Source organism: Mus musculus, chromosome 4, assembly GCF_000001635.26.
Source record: "Mus musculus strain C57BL/6J chromosome 4, GRCm38.p6 C57BL/6J".
Lineage (NCBI taxonomy): Eukaryota > Metazoa > Chordata > Mammalia > Rodentia > Muridae > Mus > Mus musculus.
Genome location: NC_000070.6, coordinates 141,858,122 through 141,875,618, shown reverse-complemented (window position 1 = coordinate 141,875,618; position 17,497 = coordinate 141,858,122). Strand labels below are relative to the sequence as shown.

At 54.9% G+C, this 17,497-nt stretch overlaps 1 protein-coding gene across 1 annotated transcript; it reads left to right on the top strand.

The window, feature by feature from the left end:
• The first annotated feature begins 698 nt into the window (after nt 1–698).
• On the top strand, nt 699–17,477 carry Efhd2 (EF hand domain containing 2). Its single transcript, NM_025994.3, has 4 exons — nt 699–1,059; nt 13,667–13,814; nt 14,937–15,071; nt 15,741–17,477. Exons 1-4 carry the CDS (start codon nt 752–754, stop codon nt 15,870–15,872), a joined length of 723 nt encoding a protein of 240 aa, NP_080270.2. The 5' UTR covers nt 699–751; the 3' UTR covers nt 15,873–17,477.
• The last annotated feature ends 20 nt before the right edge of the window (nt 17,478–17,497 follow it).

Genomic DNA, 17,497 nt, shown 5'->3' with positions numbered 1-17,497 from the left:
AATCCCTCTGAGGTGGAGAGTCCCAGGCATCCGCCGGATCAGGCAGCTATTGTGCTGAATCATCGTGTAACAGGACGACCCCCTTCCCCTTTCCCAGTTCTTTGGGGACCTTGAGAACTGGTAGGGTGCCATCTCCCTCATAGCAGCTACCCCACTTTTGAATGACGCCAGTCATGATAGCCCTGGAGACAGTCTCAACTGGGCTCCAGTGCTAGGGTCCACCTTCTTCAGATTCCTGCCACCTTATCAAGAACGCCCAGCGGTTCACTACCAGTGGTCTCCATGGCAACCGACAGGGTGTCAGAGACACAAACCCCTTTCAGAGAACGGGTTGAGAGCCGCGCCCCTCTCCAGTCCCTGAACACACAGCCACCTCCTGCGAGCGGACCCTCTTCCCTCCCGAAGGGTTGGGACACCCCCTTCCCAGGTTCCTTCCAGAGGGCTCCTGGGACTCAGCGTCACCCAGAGGTCATCAGAGAGAAGTTGATGGTTTTTCACTGTGGGGGAGGGAGGGGAACGATGATGAGGAGCTGGGGAGCGGAATGCACTTGACCCCCCTACCCCCCTCCGGGGATAGAGAAGGACCCGGCACGCGGCAAAGGCGGCGGGAGCCAGCCCGGGGGCGGGCGGTCCCCTAAGTCCCACCTTCAGGGCGGCGCCTGGCGGCGGGGAGTGTCAGGAAGAGGAAGAGCGCGGCCGGGAGCGCGGCGCAGAGCAGGGGCCCGGCCGAGGCAGCGCTGCGCGGGCCACCATGGCCACGGACGAGTTGGCCAGCAAGCTGAGCCGGAGGCTGCAGATGGAGGGCGAAGGCGGCGAGGCGACGGAGCAGCCGGGGCTCAACGGGGCGGCGGCGGCGGCGGCGGCCGAGGCTCCCGACGAGACTGCCCAGGCGTTGGGCAGCGCGGACGACGAGCTGAGCGCCAAGCTGCTGCGGCGCGCGGACCTCAACCAGGGCATCGGCGAGCCACAGTCGCCCAGCCGCCGCGTCTTCAACCCCTACACCGAGTTCAAGGAGTTCTCCAGGAAGCAGATCAAAGACATGGAGAAGATGTTCAAGCAGTAAGTGCCCCTGCACCCGGTTCCCCACCACCCTAGACCCGGCCTCGGGCCCTAACCTCCCGTATCCCCAATTAGATTCCCCCAGAACCCCGTCTCACCAGGGTGGGGAACTCTGCTGCTTTTCTAAAGAGCCACGAGGCTTCCAGACCCACCACCCCAGCACGCAAGTGGATCTGGGGAGCTCCCGTTCCTGACATGTGACCCCTCCTCCTGGTGATACTGCCCTCGGAATAGCCCACGCGGATTGGGGGCTCCCTGAGGTTCCTTCCAGATAATCGCAGGTCCCCAGCGAGTCACTACCACCACACAGGGTACCGACCTCCTTCCCACTGTTAATGTTACTGCACCCACCACCCTACACCCAAACATATCGAGAAAGGGAGAAAGGGCCGGTGGCTTCCCTTCCGCTCCGTCCTAACTACTGGACTCCCTACCCCCACCGCAATAAGGCAACCCTACTGCCTCTTAAGGGGACATTCCCCCCGGCACCCATGCCAGACTTGTGCCTTTTACTGGGTCCTTTAATTTCTTCTGCTTAGTTATGGACTCTCTCCTACTAGGTTGGGTCCACAACCCCCTCCCCCCAACACACACACACACACACACACACACACACACACACCCTCAGCTATACTATGTTTACTTACTGTGGGTGAAAACTCTTCAGGCCTTTCCATTCCCGCCCACCCTGTTGACCAGGTTCCATTTCCTTAACACTGTGCGGTCTTGCTAGGGAAGGGCTCCTCTGTCCCTGTCCCCCAGTCTACAAACATGTAACTCCCCTATCATCAGGACAGAGTCCCCTGGGACTTAGCCCCTCTTCATACACTGTGAGTCCACCTTCCTCCCCTCCCTCCCTTCTCCCCCATTACCCCGCCCCCCCACCTCGAACCCCTTCACTCCGTGGTTGTGCAGTGGTGACTCCCCTGCCCTTTATCAGAAGGCAGCCCTCTTCCCCAGTGACAGTTCCTCCCTTCCCAGACAATCCCTGGAGCCCATTCTCTCTCTATGTGCCCTGCCTAGGGTCTCCAACCCCTGCCTTCTACTTTCTATGATTCTAAGCTGTACCCTTACCAGATTAGGATGTCCCCAAGACCTGTGGGCTCAGCCATTCCACACCCCCACAAAATCCAGCAATATGGAGATGGGGGAAGAGTACCCATAGGGGTAGAGAAGATGCAAGTGCCCCTCCAAAGGACCGGCCTCCCGTCTTCCTAGTAAGCCACCTATGTTCCTGGAAAGGAAATGGTCCTCCAGGCACCAGGCTGGAGCGGATCCCAGAGGGGACCAAACCACAGAAGCTGAGCTTGGGGTGGGGTACGCAGGGAATCCCAAAGCAGAAGACAGCCAGCAGATTGAGAGCCCCAGCCACACCCCACGGACAGTGCCCAGACACCCATCAGGAAGCCCGGAAAGGGGGCGTTCCCTCCAACCAGGGTCCAGAGAGGATTTTCCCATGTCCCACTTCCTTCCACACCCACAGCCAGTCCTCATAGGGAAAGAGGACGTTAGGTCCCAGCTATGGGTGACTAGAAGCTTCCTGATGCCGCTATAATGCACCCCCCAAACTTCTACATGGAGGTTCCAGGGCAAGAGGATACCCTCTGACTTCAGTCTCCACTGACTGACCAGGCTAGAACGGCAGGAATCCACACTCCTTGCTTTTGAACCTTAGGGCAACGGTGACTTCCAGGTTGATCCACCCTGTGGATTCCAGAGAGTTACTTAGGTGTCATAGATCTCTGCAGAGATAGGGCTGGGGCCTCCCAACAGTCCCGTGACTCAGGACTTTACAGCTACCAAATGATAGGATCAGGATTCGAACTCGGACCGGTAGCTTCAAAAGCCATGGCCTTCCCTTCTGAACTGTCTCTCACAGATACCTGTGTCAGTGTCTCGAAACACATCCCAACACCTCTTTGTGTGTGTGTTCTGTGTGTGTGTATGTGAGACTGACCTCCCCCCTCCACCATCCACCACCAGCCCATTTTACATTTCCTCCTTCTCTTATCTTTCGGCAGTATTCTTATCCCCCATACCATGGCGCTGTTTTAGGGAACCCAGATACCCCCAAAGAGCAAGCTCGGGAGAGACCACTTTGATTTGCGGGGAACCCGTGGGGAGAATGGTCTGGAAGCTGTGCTGTACTGTTTTACCCAGGCTGTTTTGGGGGGAAGCAGTTTAGTTGAGAGGTGCTTAGAGGGTGCTGGCCTCCTCAGAGCTACCTCTTGGCACTAGTGCTGCACGCTGGGGTGCTGGGAGGGGTGACAGGGTAGGAAGGGGCCAGAAAGCTGGACCTCAAGAGAAGGAAGTGCCACTCGCCAGGGTCCCTGGCTGGGGCGCAAAGCTGCTGATGTTGTATTCAGGGAAACAAGGCCTCACTGTGCCCCATGAGCCCAGCCCAGCCGAGTCCGGCTGGACACAGCCCCAGAAGGCTTCTCAGAGCACAGAATACACAATCTGCTTCCACTGTGCAAGTGGCTGCTGCCTCCTGGGGCCCAGCAGGTCCCAGGATCTCAGCCAGGGCTCTGTTGAGAGCGAGTGCAGGGAGGAAGTGGAGCCGGTGGCCCTGGAAAGCGGAGCTGGCTCTTCCTTGGCAGCCCAGAGCTAGGAGGCCGGGCTTCCCACCTCATCGGGAATCCCACCTCAGGTCCTTGTCGGCCCTGGACCTCAGTCTGCCCCAGTGCAAGAGGAACAGGCTGTGTGTGATGATCCTCAAAGACACGCCTGTTCTAGCCTCGTTTCTAAGGGGTCTTGAGCACTGATGCTCTCTAGAACTGCTTCGAAGTCTTCTGGTCCATCCATTCAGTGTGGATGAGGACAGTGATCGAGGGAGAACCCGAGGAAACAGCAGGCTCTGCCACCTACTGCTGCCTGCTGCCTCCAGCCCCATTTTACAGACAGGAAAACTGAGATCCAGAAGGGAGAAGTGACCTGCTTGGGATCATGGGTTTTCCTCCAAGTGGGGCCTAGGGATGACACATACTGAGTTCTGCCTGCTGTCAGGCATAGAGGCACTGCATCTTAGAGCCTGTACCCCACCCTCTCACACCACACCCCCGCCCCTGTGGCCTCAGACTTTATCCCTCCTCTCTCACACACAGCCTCCTCCCCTCTCTTTGCCCACTCATCCAGAGTTGTTTTCTAGAAGTTTCCAAGACAAAAAGGCATTGGACAGATCCACAAAATTTCAGGGATGGCTACCGCTGCTGAGCTGTTAACAGCCCGGGGAGAACTCTGGAAGGTTCTGTAAGCTGACATCTGCCTGGAAGGTGTAATTGTGGATGAACTGTGGAATCCGAGGAAGGTGCCCTAGTTCCTTGTTCTGTCTGGCCCGGCACTGGCCCTACCCCTCTGCCCAGCCTCCTCCCCACCCACTTCATCTCATGACCCCTTACGTCAGACGGCCAAGGTTCCCTTTCCTTTTGGCTTTTCCTCCTGGGGCCACCCGGCCTCCTCTCTCTTCCCTTCCTGGTTGAGTCTGCAGCCCTACAGGGCTGTACACCTAGCTGCATGGGGACTCAGAGCACATTCCTTAACCCTTTCTGGGGCTCTTTCCCCACCTGATGTGCTGTCAAGTGCGTAACCTAGTACTTGGCCCAGAATCAGTACTTACTAAGTTGCTGTCATCATTGTCCCAAGCTCAGCATATGCCCTGGCCCTGGTGGCAGCCGTCAGCGCTGGTCCTGAGGTTGCTCAGAACGAGCCTCTGGCTGCCTCCACTTCCCCCCAACAGAGCTGCCAGCCTGTTAGGCTGGCACTGGCTCTTTGCTTTGGGCCAGAATGACAGGGATTCAGCCCGTTGCTACTTTCCTCTTGCCCAACAGACGCTCTGATTGACAGCTGCATATTGCTTTGATAAATAACAAAAATAGAGAGATGAATTCATTATCACTTAATTACGTGGCAGGCAGGTGGTAGAAGAAAAGAGAAGAGCTAACAGCGGCCCTTGGAGCGACACTAAACTGGGACACAGGCCCTTGCCACCCAGCTGGGTCTCTGTGCAGGGTACTGGGCTCCTGAGCCTCTGCGTCTCCTTGGGCCATAGGACCTACCTGACAGTTCCATGTTGGCAAACAGAACTGTCCCAGGTTTGTCCTGGGGTCTGTTAAGGCCATGGATGTTCTTAGAAGACATCCTGCCACCCAGCAGCTATCAAATCCAGCTGAAGGCCTTGTAGAACCCACAGAATTTTTGGAAGGTCTTTGGTGGGGTCCACAGGACCAGTAATGGAAGGCGTCTGCATTTCCACTGTTAGGAAAAACCGCAGCCTCTCGGTCCCACAGCAGCCTGTGGGTGGTGTCAAACTTCAGGTGTCCCTGGCCCTGTCCTTACTAGAGTCCCAGGGGAACTCACCTCTATTTCTTAGGGGTCAAGTTTAGTCCTCGGGGCTCAAGGAGGTGAGTCACTTGGCCAAGGTCGTGAGTGCTACTTGCAGGATTAGATCTAGGTGGCTCTTAGGGTGAAAGTGGAGGTCCTTGTTCGTAGAAGCCAGAGCCAAGCTTGGTGGGGGTTGAGGTGCCTCACACCCCAGGGAGGGAGGATTCCCAACAATGGGCCTCTTCTCTTTTCCACCCACTTCCCCTCTGTATCTGAGTCACCTCTCCTCCCCCCTCTGGGGACTTTCTGGTTCTGTGGAAGGGGGGTGTTTGCATCTCCCACTGCCCCCTTTCCCTCCTTCCCAGCCTTCCCAGTGGCCAGAGGAGGCCCAGGCCTGGCTTTGGCTGGAAGAGTCCTGGCCCAAGGGTCATCAGGACTTCCAGAGGCAGGTTGGAGGCCCTTTCTGCAAGGGCAGCTGAGCTGAGGGGTTAGTCACTTTGCAGCCTCTTGCAAGGACATCCCTCCAGTCTGCAGTCACCGAGTTCCTTCTGGCTGCCCAGCAGCCTTCTTGCAAAGCAGGACTTCTTCTGCTTTGCAAGAACAGGGAAGGCTGCAGGGCCAGGCAGGTGTGGCTCGCTGGGACCTTCCTGAGCAGGAAGTCCTTCCTTGACTCAGCCATTTGACTGATGAATGGGGCCACTGTTGACTCACTGGGTACCAGGGCCCTGGCTCTCTTCTTCTTAGGAAGTTTCTTCTGCTCCTACTACTAATTATCATCATCATTATTGTTGCTGTTGATGTTATATGGGTGTTTCGCCTTTGGAAGATGCTAGATTTCCCCAAACTGGAGTGGAAGCTTCCATATGGTTGATGGGAATTGGACCCAGGTCCTCTGCAAGAGCAGCAAGTGCTCTTAACCACTGAGCCATCTCTCCAGCCCTGCTGGCTCCCTTCCTAATACTTTTTAAAACATACTGCTAGATTCCCACTGGTCAGCCATGTCACAGAGAGGGAGACTGAGTCTCAGAAAATTAAGGTTCAGAGATAGTGAGAAGCAGAGGCAATCACTTCATGGGGGAGGGGAGGGTCTGTCTCCGTATCCTGATTCCTCCCTCTTGTGGTCCATCGCGGTCTTCTTATCACTTGTAATCCAGAGCCAGCAGAACAAGCATCTCCGAAAGCCCCCTCTTGTCACAAGTGCTTCCCAAGCCTGGAGGCACTGGCCTGTCATCCCAGCTGCTCAGGTAGCTGAGGCAGGAGGTTAGGAAAACTCAAGGCGGGCTGGAGAGATGGCTCAGCGGTTAAGAGCACTGACGGCTCTTCCAAAGGTCCTGAGTTCAAATCCCAGCAACCACATGGTGGCTCACAACCATCTGTAATGAGATCTGATGCCCTCTTTTGGTGTCTCTGAAGACAGCGACAATGTACTTACATATAATAAATAAATCTTTAAAAAAAAAAGAGAAAAAAGAAAAACTCAAGGCCAGCTTATGCTGCAAAGTGGGTTCGAGACCAGCCTGGGCAACTCCGTGAGACCTCAGCATGCATGAGGCCCTGGGGTTAATCCCCAATACCACTGAAAGAAAGGGAGGGAAAAGAGACAGTACAAGGCCAGGCCAGTCTGTCGGCTTCCAGTTCCCGTCCCGGTAACTGCAGGCAGGTGACTTCGTCTGTGGGAGTGCTTCAGGAGTACTGTGAATGGAGTCAAGAGTGGGTAACAACTCTGGGTTCTATCCGTAGTCAGTAGCGTACGTGCTTATTAAGTAAGGGTGGGCGGGAAACAAAGCAACGGCAAGACGCTCGCTCCCACATTGCCACCTTGGCTCAGCCGGTGGGTGGTGTCAGACTTGAGGTTAAGACAACCCTGAATCTTGGCAACCCTCAAGCAAGTAGCTCTCAGCTTTGGAGGCTCTCAGTGGACCCTCTGGAAAACTGGGGAGGGGCCCCGTGAGCACCGCACACTGCTCCGTGTCTAAACCCCTGACTTAGGACATGTGATCGAGGTCAGATTCTGCCCCAAAGTGGTGAGTGTCTGGTTTGTCCCCTGAGTCAGGCAGTAGGGGTGGGGACGTGCCAAGCTGGCCCTCCTGAGCTGTCATTACTGGGACCCACCTGCCCTTCCCATGGAGACAGGCGAGCAGGCCCAGGCTGGCCAGAACAGCTAGCAGAGTTGGAAGTCACCTACCTACCCTCAAAATGCCCTCCCATTTCTTAGGATATCGAGGCTCAGGCTCAGAAGGCCACAGAGACCTCCCCTACCGCAGGATGGTGGAGGCCCCAAAATACAGCTGCTTAGTGATTATAACAGAATAAGTTTGAAGCACCTACTGTGTGGTGACCATGTTCTACTCATGAATACATTTACTCCTTAATAATCCAGAAAATAGATATGGTGGTAACAAGGCAGCACGTAAACTGGGGGGTTGGGGGGCAAGCCCAGCACCCCTTCAGCAGTCTATCCTCCTGTGGCCATTTGGAACCGGTGACACAGGCCTGGGCTGGGTGCCAGAAGGGACAGACTGTAGTCAGTTCCCTGTATTCCTTCCCTGTGCTGGGGCAACAGCTGTGCTAATGGCTTTGCTTCTGCCAGCCCGGCAGGGATGGGGCTGGGAGAGCGATCACTGCCTACCTTAGGGAACAGTGAGCCCTCTGTCCTCAGAGGTATTCAAGACACTGAGCAGGGAAAACCACATTGGGAGTCTGCCCCCTAACTGAGGGCTGGCTCCCCTTCCCTGTGTTATCCTTTGCAGCCCTGCGGCTCTCCCCCTCTCCGCCCCAGCAGCCTCTGGAGGCAGCAGCAGACAGGTGTGGTTTTTTTTTTTTTTATCTCAGTTAGACCCCACCTGCACCCTTGTTGACCTTGGCCAGTGCACTTTCTTTCTGTCTCAGTCTCCTTGTCTGTTGAAAAGGGATGTCTGGACGGAGAATGCCACCCTTGTGACTCGGGGTTATCAGAACCGAGGGAGGGGACCGACAGAGCTGGGGGAAGCAGCTTTGTAAGATCGCATTCAGACCTAAAGACAGGGTCAGCCTGGGTGGCAGCTGTAGGGAGGGTGACAGGAGAGATTTTTGTCAGATCCTAGGCAGCAGCTGCTGAGCCCTCTCCTGCTGGGAACTGTGGCATGGGGAGGGAGGCTGGAATGTGGGCCGGGTGCCAGGCCCGCAGCAGCCTCCCTCTGATGCCTAGCACGAGGAAAGGTGCTGAGCTCCAAAGCCTGGGAGTTCTGTTAACAGAGCTTGGTGACATTGGCTTTCCTGAACCAGACTCAAGAGCCCCTGAGTGGAGCATCAGGCCCAACCCCAGTGGCCCACGAGAAAGAGGGAGCCAGAGAGATGGAAAGAGTTCATCTAGTAGAATCCCGCCTGCTGTGGGATCCTGGGTTTATCACTCTCCACTCTGAGCCCCTATTTTCCTCCATAAGCCGGTGGGCCAGGCTAGGAGGATGAACCCTCGAGGACCAACCTTTCTTTCCCTGGATCCTCTGAGACTCCCAGAGCCTCAATCCCAGTTCAGAAAGAGCAGCAGGATAAGAGGGCCTCCCAGCCTCCCTCGTGAGAACACCATCACTTCCACAGCTGTCACCTGCTTAGAGGTGTGGGGACAGTCCCCACTGTTCCCTCCTTACAGGGAGGCAAGTGGGGAGACCAGGAGCTATGTAGGTTAAGGCTCCAGTCTCCTTCAGTTTAGCCAGACCTTCAGAAGAGGGGAATTCTGGGGAGCTCCTTGGTCATCTATCCAGACTGATACCCCACCCAACCAGGACACTCCACCATAAGCCCCTCCTCCCAGCTCTGGACTAGAACCAAACCTGGTCTTCGTGATTGAACAGCAATGCTTTCAAGGCTTCTGGTGGCTTTTATTAACTCAATGTCACTGCCATTGTCATAGTAAGGATGTGAAATGTTCAGTGTAGCATCTGGTGCATGGGGGTGGGGGTGCAGGGGTTTCGAGAAAGTTTCTCTGTGTAGCTCTGGCTGTCCTGGAACTCACTCTGTAGACCAGGCTGGCCTCGAACTCAGAAATCTGCCTGCCTCTGCCTCCTGAGTGCTTGACATTGGCCGGCTTTAAGGTATTCAGCACCTACCGTGTGTCTGGCCCTGTGCTGAGAGTCAACTTGAGTCATTTAGCAATCTTCACTTTCAGAGTGGGTTTTTTAATCTGCATGGTAGTAATGGTGAAAGTGGGGCTTACGGGGTCAGGAGCCAGCAGGGTCACCCAACCAGCAGCGGCAGAGTTGGGCTTTGGAGACAAGGTGAGCATTTGGTCCGGTTTTCTGTAAGGTTAGCCTTGTGGCCTAGTCACTGATGTGCACATTTAAGGCCTTTGGAGAATAGTCACCTCCTCCAGGGCCACCTCTCACCCTGTGCCAGGTTTCTTTTGGCTCTGTGTCACCTGGCTTGGCAATTGATATTTTTTTGGAACTGTAGCCAGCCCCTGCATCATCCCCTGGGGACTGGAGTCAGCCTGGGTTGGAGCCCAGCCCTGGTAATTGATTGACCTTTGATTGATTTAGGCTGCGGTTTGAGGTGTGGTCTGGCCCAGCGTGAAGCTGCTAGAAAGCAGGGAATCCACCACCCAACGTGACATCCAAGTTTGGGCATGGCGTGTGCCTCATTTAGTCTGAGATCATTGTTCTGGTTTTAAAAGAAGCATAGACCCTTGAGTGTAGGTCCAGCTGGGGACACAGGAAAACAAGGGGCATGTGGCTCCCAAGCTGGGGTCCCAGGCTATAGTACCCTCTTCAGTGATCCTCCCCAGCCCTGACCCACTATGACGGCGGAGCATATGAAGTGCCTGGCAGGCTGTGGTTATTTGGTAAGATAACTGAATCCCACCAGAGTGGCGATAGCTGCCAGGTGGAGCTAGCCACTTACTGTGTGGACTCTGCCGTGGGCTTGGTATCCATGAGCCTAAGCAAGTCTCCCAATTACACAATCTAGAATCCCAGAAAATAGAATCCCAGTGAGGGTTTGCCTGGATCAGGTTGGCCTATGGGCGTGTCAGTAGGGGGCTGGGTTATGTTAATTGATGTGGGAAGGCCCAGCCTAAGAGTGGGCAGTACCATTCTATGGGGTTGGGTTTTTAATTACATAAGAGCGTTATTCTGGTTTCCTTTCTCTACTGTGATAAAGCACTTGGACCAAAAGCAATCTGAGGAGAAAAAGATTTATTTTGGCTTAGACTTTGATGTCATAGAACATTGTTGGGAGGAGTCAGAACAGGAACTCATCGGAACTTGAAGCAGAAACCTTGGCCGAGCGTGGTGGCGCACTCCTTTAATCCCAGCACTCGAGAGGCAGAGGCAGGCAGATTTCTGAGTTCGAGGCCAGCCTGGTCTGCAAAGTGAGTTCCAGGATAGCCAGGGCTACACAGAGAAACCCTGTCTCGAAAAACCAAAAAAGAAAAAAAGAAAAGAAAAGAAATCTTGGAGAAATGCTGTTTGCTGTTTCTGGCTCACACTCAGCCAACTTCCCTATACAGCCCAGAGAATGGCGCCGCCCACAGTGGGCTGGGCCATCCTACATCAGTGAACCATCAAGGTAATCCCCCACAGGTAGACTTGCAGGCCAATCTGATCTAGGCAAACCCTCGATCGAGATTCCCTTCTCAGATGACTGTATCGGGTGACAGAGCTAACTAGGACAGCGAGCACAGCAAGGACACTCTCTGTTCATTCGCTTGCTGTTGGTGGCTGTGATGTGGCCAGTTGCTTCAAGCTCCTGCTGAACTTCCCCAACCATCATGGCTGTCACCTTGAATTGGGAGCTAAAGACCCCTTTCTCTCCAACCTGCTTTTTTTTTTTTTGGTCATGTTATTTTAGCATAACCTCAAAAAAGAGACTAAAACCAGACCTTTCTCCTTGGGGCTGTACTGGATACTGTAGGCCGCGCTTCCTTGATGTCTGTTCAGGAGCACCGATGACTCCCACTTAAGACAAGCAAAATATATGTCCAGATGTTCCCAGATGCCCCCTAAAGGTCACATGTTCTGCCTTGTGCTGAGGGGGAGCCCAGGCAGTCTGACTCGAGAACATGCCATCTCGGAACTTCACTGGGGTCCACGTTCAGAAAGTAAGGGACTCTGTGGTCCCAAGGGACACAGAAGAGGCGTCCTTGTGTCTTTGCCTTGGGAAAGACAGGCCCCTCATCAGGTATCCCTGTTGCCAGTGGAGTGCAGCGGGTGCCCTGCCCTCTACCTCCTGTAGACACCCTGCCGTGGCAGGAGTGTGACCAGGCACCTCAGGGCCCTTCCTGCTGCAGATGGTGGCTGGGCCTTGATAGCCCTCCCCTGCCTGCCTGACATTCACCACATCCTCTCACACTTACCCCCACTCCAGCAGCCCCTCTGTCCTCAGGGCCCACTAGCCTGCCTGTCCCCACCCTGTAGGGAACACATGGTTCCAAGTGCCATCTTCTGTGTTTCATTACTTCCAAGGCCTGAGTCACTCACACATCAACTATTTATATATACCCTTTGCACAAATGCTCACTTTGGTGCTGCTGGCAGACGCCGGTCTGCAGGTAGCCACGGGGCCCAGAACGAGGCAGGGAGCAGATACTTAGATGTATAAGTTCATCAGCCTGACAGACCTGGGATAGTAGCCCAGCTCTTTCCTTTTCCGTACTGCTGTGTGACCTTGGGTAGGTCAATCAGCCTCTTTGAGCCTCTGGTTATTAAGTGTGTTAAAGAGTAATAAAGCTCCCATCCAAAGACCATTTTCAATGCTAGGGGCTGTTAGATGTCTAAGTCAGGTGCGGCTGTAGGTAACTGGAGAGGGGCAAAGGGGAAGCCAGAGAGAAACAGGAAGGGCACCCAGTATCTGTAATTGATCCCTTATGTGTCCTCAGGCAGAAAAGCCAACATGTCACCCTGAGGGCACTTTCCCCAGGCTCGTGTCCAGGGAGACAATCAGAGCAGGTGTGTGTCACCCTGACAAGAAGACTTGGTGGTGCCGACAGCACCTTACCAGCTGGAAAATGGGTTGGAGGCCACCTCTGGCCACTCAGCACCAGGAGTGTGGTGACATAGAAAAGGGACATTCAGACCCTGTTCTCACCCATCCCTGTCTCTGCCAGGCTGTTGGTGGCCGAGAAAAGAAAGGAATGGCCGAAACAGGCCTGGTTATCAACTGGTTCTGTGCCAGGCTCCCCAGCACCCTGCCCCCACTCCCTGTAGGCTCCCAGAACAGCCTGTTCCCCGAACACACCCAGGTCCACCGCCCTGCTGTGACCGTGGCCCTGCCTCTGCATCCCTCTGGACACAGTGCTCCAAAGAGGCTGCTGAGACCCTTGGCTCAGAATTCACTCCCAAGTCACTCACTCAATAGTCTGAGCACCTAGTAGGTGTTTTCTCTCTCTCTCTCTCTCTCTCTCTCTCTCTCTCTCTCTCTCTCTCTCTCTCTCTCTCTGTCTCTCTCTCTCTCTCTCTCCTGGAATCTGGCATAAAGCTGGAGCAGGAACTAAGATCCCCGAGTGGAGGCTGCTGGTTCCCTCCTGTGAGGCGATGTGGCTCTGTTGGAGTAGAGCGTGCACCACAATAAATAAATAGAGGAGCGAAATGATGCACACAGATAGTCCCAGCATGTGGAGACAGGAAGGAGGGTTGCTGTGAGTGCAAGGCTAACCTGGACTACATAGTGACTTGTAGGACAACTGGGCTGCAAAGTGAGACTGTCTAAAAAAAGAAAAAAATTAAACACTGAGACCATCTTCCACATCTGTACTATCCTCTGACCACTGGGAATGAATGATCTTGTGTGCATGTGCGCGCGTACACACACACACACACACACACACACACACACACACACACACACACACACACACCAGTTAGCAGTGTTTGAGAGACATTTGGCTCTTACAGCCCAGAAGAGCTACTTCTGTGAACATCCCACACTCCATTGACAGCCCAGCCCACAAGACCTCTACCACCTAACTGAAGTCACAGATCGGGCTAAAGAGAGACTGAGACGACCCTCCCTGTCCCCGGGTGCCCACAGAGGGGCCTGGACCAGAGAGAGCAGGATCCATGGGCATGATGTGAAAACATCTGCTTTTTCATGCACTCTCAGTATAGGAGGCTGTGGCTTCCTCCCCCACACCGTGGGTTTATGTGAGAATTAGCCTTGTTTAAAATACAGGATGCTACCAGGCCACGTGGCCAGGTCCCCTCCAGCTCTGATGGGAAGACACTGACCACATCCTGCCCCCCAGGCTTGTGGCCGCTCTGCAGAGTCAGACACAAGGGATGGCAGGAGAGCCTTAAGCCTCTCTCTGCGTCCACAGGTATGATGCCGGCAGGGATGGCTTCATCGACCTGATGGAGCTGAAACTCATGATGGAGAAGCTGGGGGCCCCCCAGACACACTTGGGCCTCAAGAGTATGATCCAGGAGGTGGACGAGGATTTCGACAGCAAACTCAGCTTCCGGGAGGTGAGTCCATCCAGGGGCCACTCCCAGCCAGCCACACCCCAGCACTGGGTGGCCTTGAGAGGCTCGCAAGGCGTTCTTGGCAGGCGGCCTCCTGCCTGGGCCTCCTGGGTGCCAGCATTATGAGTGCCATCATGATCGATTCCTATGCACTCAACTGAGTTGTGGGGAAAGGCTGTGTGCTCTGAGGGCCTGGAGATTAGAAGGGAAAGCGCCCAAAACTGGATTACACAGTGCTTGGCTCAGAGGAAGGGAGGGTGACAGGGTCTGCTGAGGGGACCAGGTGTGGCACCGTGTAGCTTCACATTCTCTGAGGGGGAAGCTATGGACCAGCCTGTTTGGGGAATGGCCGGAGGGATGAGGTTCAAAGCAAAATAGCCATGGTTCGGGCTGGAGAGATGGCTCAGCAGTTAAAAGCACTGACTGCTCTTCCAGGGGTCCTGAGTTCAGTTCCCAGCACCCACATGGTGGCTCACAGCCATCTGTAGTAGAATCCAGTGCCCTCTTCTGGTGTGTCTAGAGACAGCCACAGTGTACTCAGATACATTAAATAAATAAATAAGTCTTTTAAAAAAAATAGCCATGGTTCTAGGCCCCCAAACAGCATGGAGTTGCGGATATGGAGTTGCAGATATGGACTTGTGGATATGGGAAGGGAGTTGCTCTGGCATGAGTCAGAGAGGTGGTGTCCAGGGCTTCTTGGGTTGTATGTTTGGGGGTGACAAGAGGCCAGGGGGAAAAGTCAAGTGGTCCCCGAGAATGGCTTGGGCTCAGAGAGCATCCAACCGAATCCTTCCAATGCTGAAGCCGTTTGCCATCTCCGAACCATCATCCGTACTGCAGAATGGGAGTGTGGGCCCTCTAAGGCTTTGTGAATGCAGGGCAGCTTTGTGTTGAGGAACAGTGGGTGGCAAGTAGAGACAGGCTGACGGTGGGAATTCTGCCACCCAGGGTCCTGGCAGGACAGACCAGGAAGGTAGGGGCCAGAGCCCAGCCTATCTTGACTTCCGGTCCTGCAGGTGAGCACTCGGCCTTTCTGCGGAGGGATCTGAGCTGAGGCTTGGGTGTGGCCTTGGACTTTGTTCCCTTTTCTCCCTTGCTGACCCCTGTGCCCTCCCTCCGCAGTTCCTTCTGATCTTCCGCAAGGCAGCAGCAGGGGAGTTGCAGGAAGACAGCGGCTTGCACGTCCTGGCCCGCCTGTCCGAGATCGATGTCTCCACAGAGGGCGTTAAGGGTGCCAAGAACTTCTTCGAGGCCAAGGTGAGAAGCCAGGGACTGCGAGGTCCAACTGTGCGACGACACAGCTAAGACAGGACTGTGCCAGTCCCTCCCCGTCCCTCTCAGGGCTGCAGGGGAAAGGTGGAGCTGACTTTTCCTGAGGTGTGCAGGGCCATCAGGCTCTCTGGAGGCCCCACCCTTGCCAGCCCCAGCCGGGACGAAGCTGTGGGCCTTCAGACCATCTGCATACACAGCCTCTCCCTCTCCCTCTCCCTCTCCTCTTCTTTCTGTGAGTGTGCGTGTATTCTCTCCATCTCTCTCTCTCTCTCCTCTCTCTTACTCTCTCAGAGAAAAATGGTCTCGAATACCCCAGGCTAGCCTTGAACTTCATATCCTTCCGTCTCTCTTTTCCCCAGAGCTAGGATCACAAGTGTTCAGCACCATACCTGGTTTTCTGAAGTATAGCTCAAAACCAGGATGTCACCCATGCCAGGCAAGCACTTTACCAGCTGGCTCTATCTCCCCTCCCCCGCCCCCCAGAAAGCCCCGTGGTCAATTTCTAAGTGTGTGCCAGGTTCTATATGGAGAAACTGAGGCAGAGAGGTGACTATGGCTCACCAGGGCCGGGGTCAGAAAGGATCCCTGGGAGAGCAGCTCCTCAGGCTGATGTGGAGACCACGCCCCTGACCTGTCTGTCACCCTCGCCCCCAGGTACAGGCCATCAACGTGTCCAGCCGCTTTGAGGAAGAGATCAAAGCTGAGCAAGAGGAAAGGAAGAAGCAGGCTGAGGAGGTGAAGCAGCGGAAAGCGGCCTTTAAGGAGCTGCAGTCCACGTTCAAGTAGCCAGAGCCAAGGCCGAGACCTGGCCCTGCCCCGTGTGCGGTCTGGGGGCACGGGTGGGTACAGGGGATCTGTGGGAGACTAGCTCCCAGGTCCTGCTCTCTGTGCCCGGACCACTACTAAAAACCGCAAACGATATGTGACCCGATCTCATTCAGGAGTCTCCTCGGTGGTTGGTCCCTGCCCTGCCCTCTCCTGCGGTTCATGCGGCTGTGATGCCAGCCAGCAGCATCCTCTCTGGCCATCCCTACGTGTCTTGTTCTCTGGCCACCTTGCTGCCTGCTCTAGCCCAACTTCAGCCCATTCACGCCCCTGCCTTTGGTACCAGCTACTTTCTCCACCCACCCAACTCCCCTTAACTATAGGCCGCCCTGCCATGGTCCAGCAGAGAGTGAGACCCTCCCCAGGACGCTTCCTTTCAGATCAGGCCCCATCTCTGATGGAAGTGGAGAGACTCTTCTATTAGTGAGGAGATCCGGGGACTCCTACATTAGTGAGGAGATCCAGGCCCTAGCACTCTAAGCTGATTTCAATGGGGCCCAGCCAGGCAGGGTGAAGGCCACTGTGCGAATCTACCTCACAGGCTACACTCTGCCAGGCATGCCTTGGGGATGTGAGTGATAGGGTTCCGAGGGGAGGGGCAGAAATGTCACCCTCTGACAGCCTACCCCCGCAGCAAGCTGAGGGTCCCAAGGGGCTGTGGAGAGAGGGGTGGGGTCCCTAAGGGATTGGCCTTTTCAGGGTGGACCTCAGCACTCTGCCTTGACTCCCCAAGGAGTGCCTGACGTGTTTATGTTCACTGGCAGTAGGACTCGGGGCCGGCACCCCTTTCACACTCTCCTTCCTTGGGTTTGTCACCCGTGATGGCACCAGCCTGTCGTGCCCACCCGTAGACTCGCATGGGGACTCCCCAGGCCACAGTGAAACCCGTGCCGTTCCTCTATAGCTCCATGTGCTTGCTCACGTGTGTGTATGTGCGTGTCCGTTGCTGTGTTGTGAAACTGTGACGTCACCCAGTCTAAGTGAATGGCCACCGGGGCCACCGTTATGCAATGTTCAGCGTGTCACTGCTTGTGAAGCTCGATAACTCTTTATTTTACTACAATGTCCCCAGAGTCCCTGGGACCCCTGTGGGACTTGCAAAGGTTTTATTTTTTCGGTCTTAGAACCTATGAGAATCGGAGGGGCCGAGCCAAGCCCAGCCCAGCCCAGCTGCCGTGGCCTTGGCTTGCGTTTGCCTCAGCGGATATGTTTATACAGATGAATATAAATTCTCTTTACTTTTGGCTGTTTGCATTTTATTTTTGGTTCCCCCTCTCAGTACCTCCCAAAAAAAGAAAAAAAGAAAAAAACTACTTCTTCATTCGGTGGTACGATTATTTTTTTTAACTAAAATGAGATAAAATTCTATATTCTTATGTGTGTGTGGTTTTTGATGACTAACTAGAAACAAAGGTGGACAGGATCAGGATGAGGTCGCTGGATCTGGGCCGTCACATCAGGAGCCTGGGGAGGAAGGCACTCCTGCTGGAGAGCTCTGTCCCTTAGCATCTACAAACACTCCTGATCTAAGCACTACCTGTATTAAACTCATTTCATCCTTAAAGGAGCTTGCCGAAGGAGCACTG

Excerpts from the sequence above, each read along its gene's own strand:
- Efhd2 (NM_025994.3), top strand. The coding sequence starts at position 752 with ATGGCCACGGACGAGTTGGCCAGCAAGCTGAGCCGGAGGCTGCAGATG. Across the intron at positions 1,060-13,666 it reads ATGGAGAAGATGTTCAAGCA|GTATGATGCCGGCAGGGATG; the intron begins GTAAGTGCCCCT and ends CTGCGTCCACAG. Across the intron at positions 15,072-15,740 it reads AGAACTTCTTCGAGGCCAAG|GTACAGGCCATCAACGTGTC; the intron begins GTGAGAAGCCAG and ends CCTCGCCCCCAG.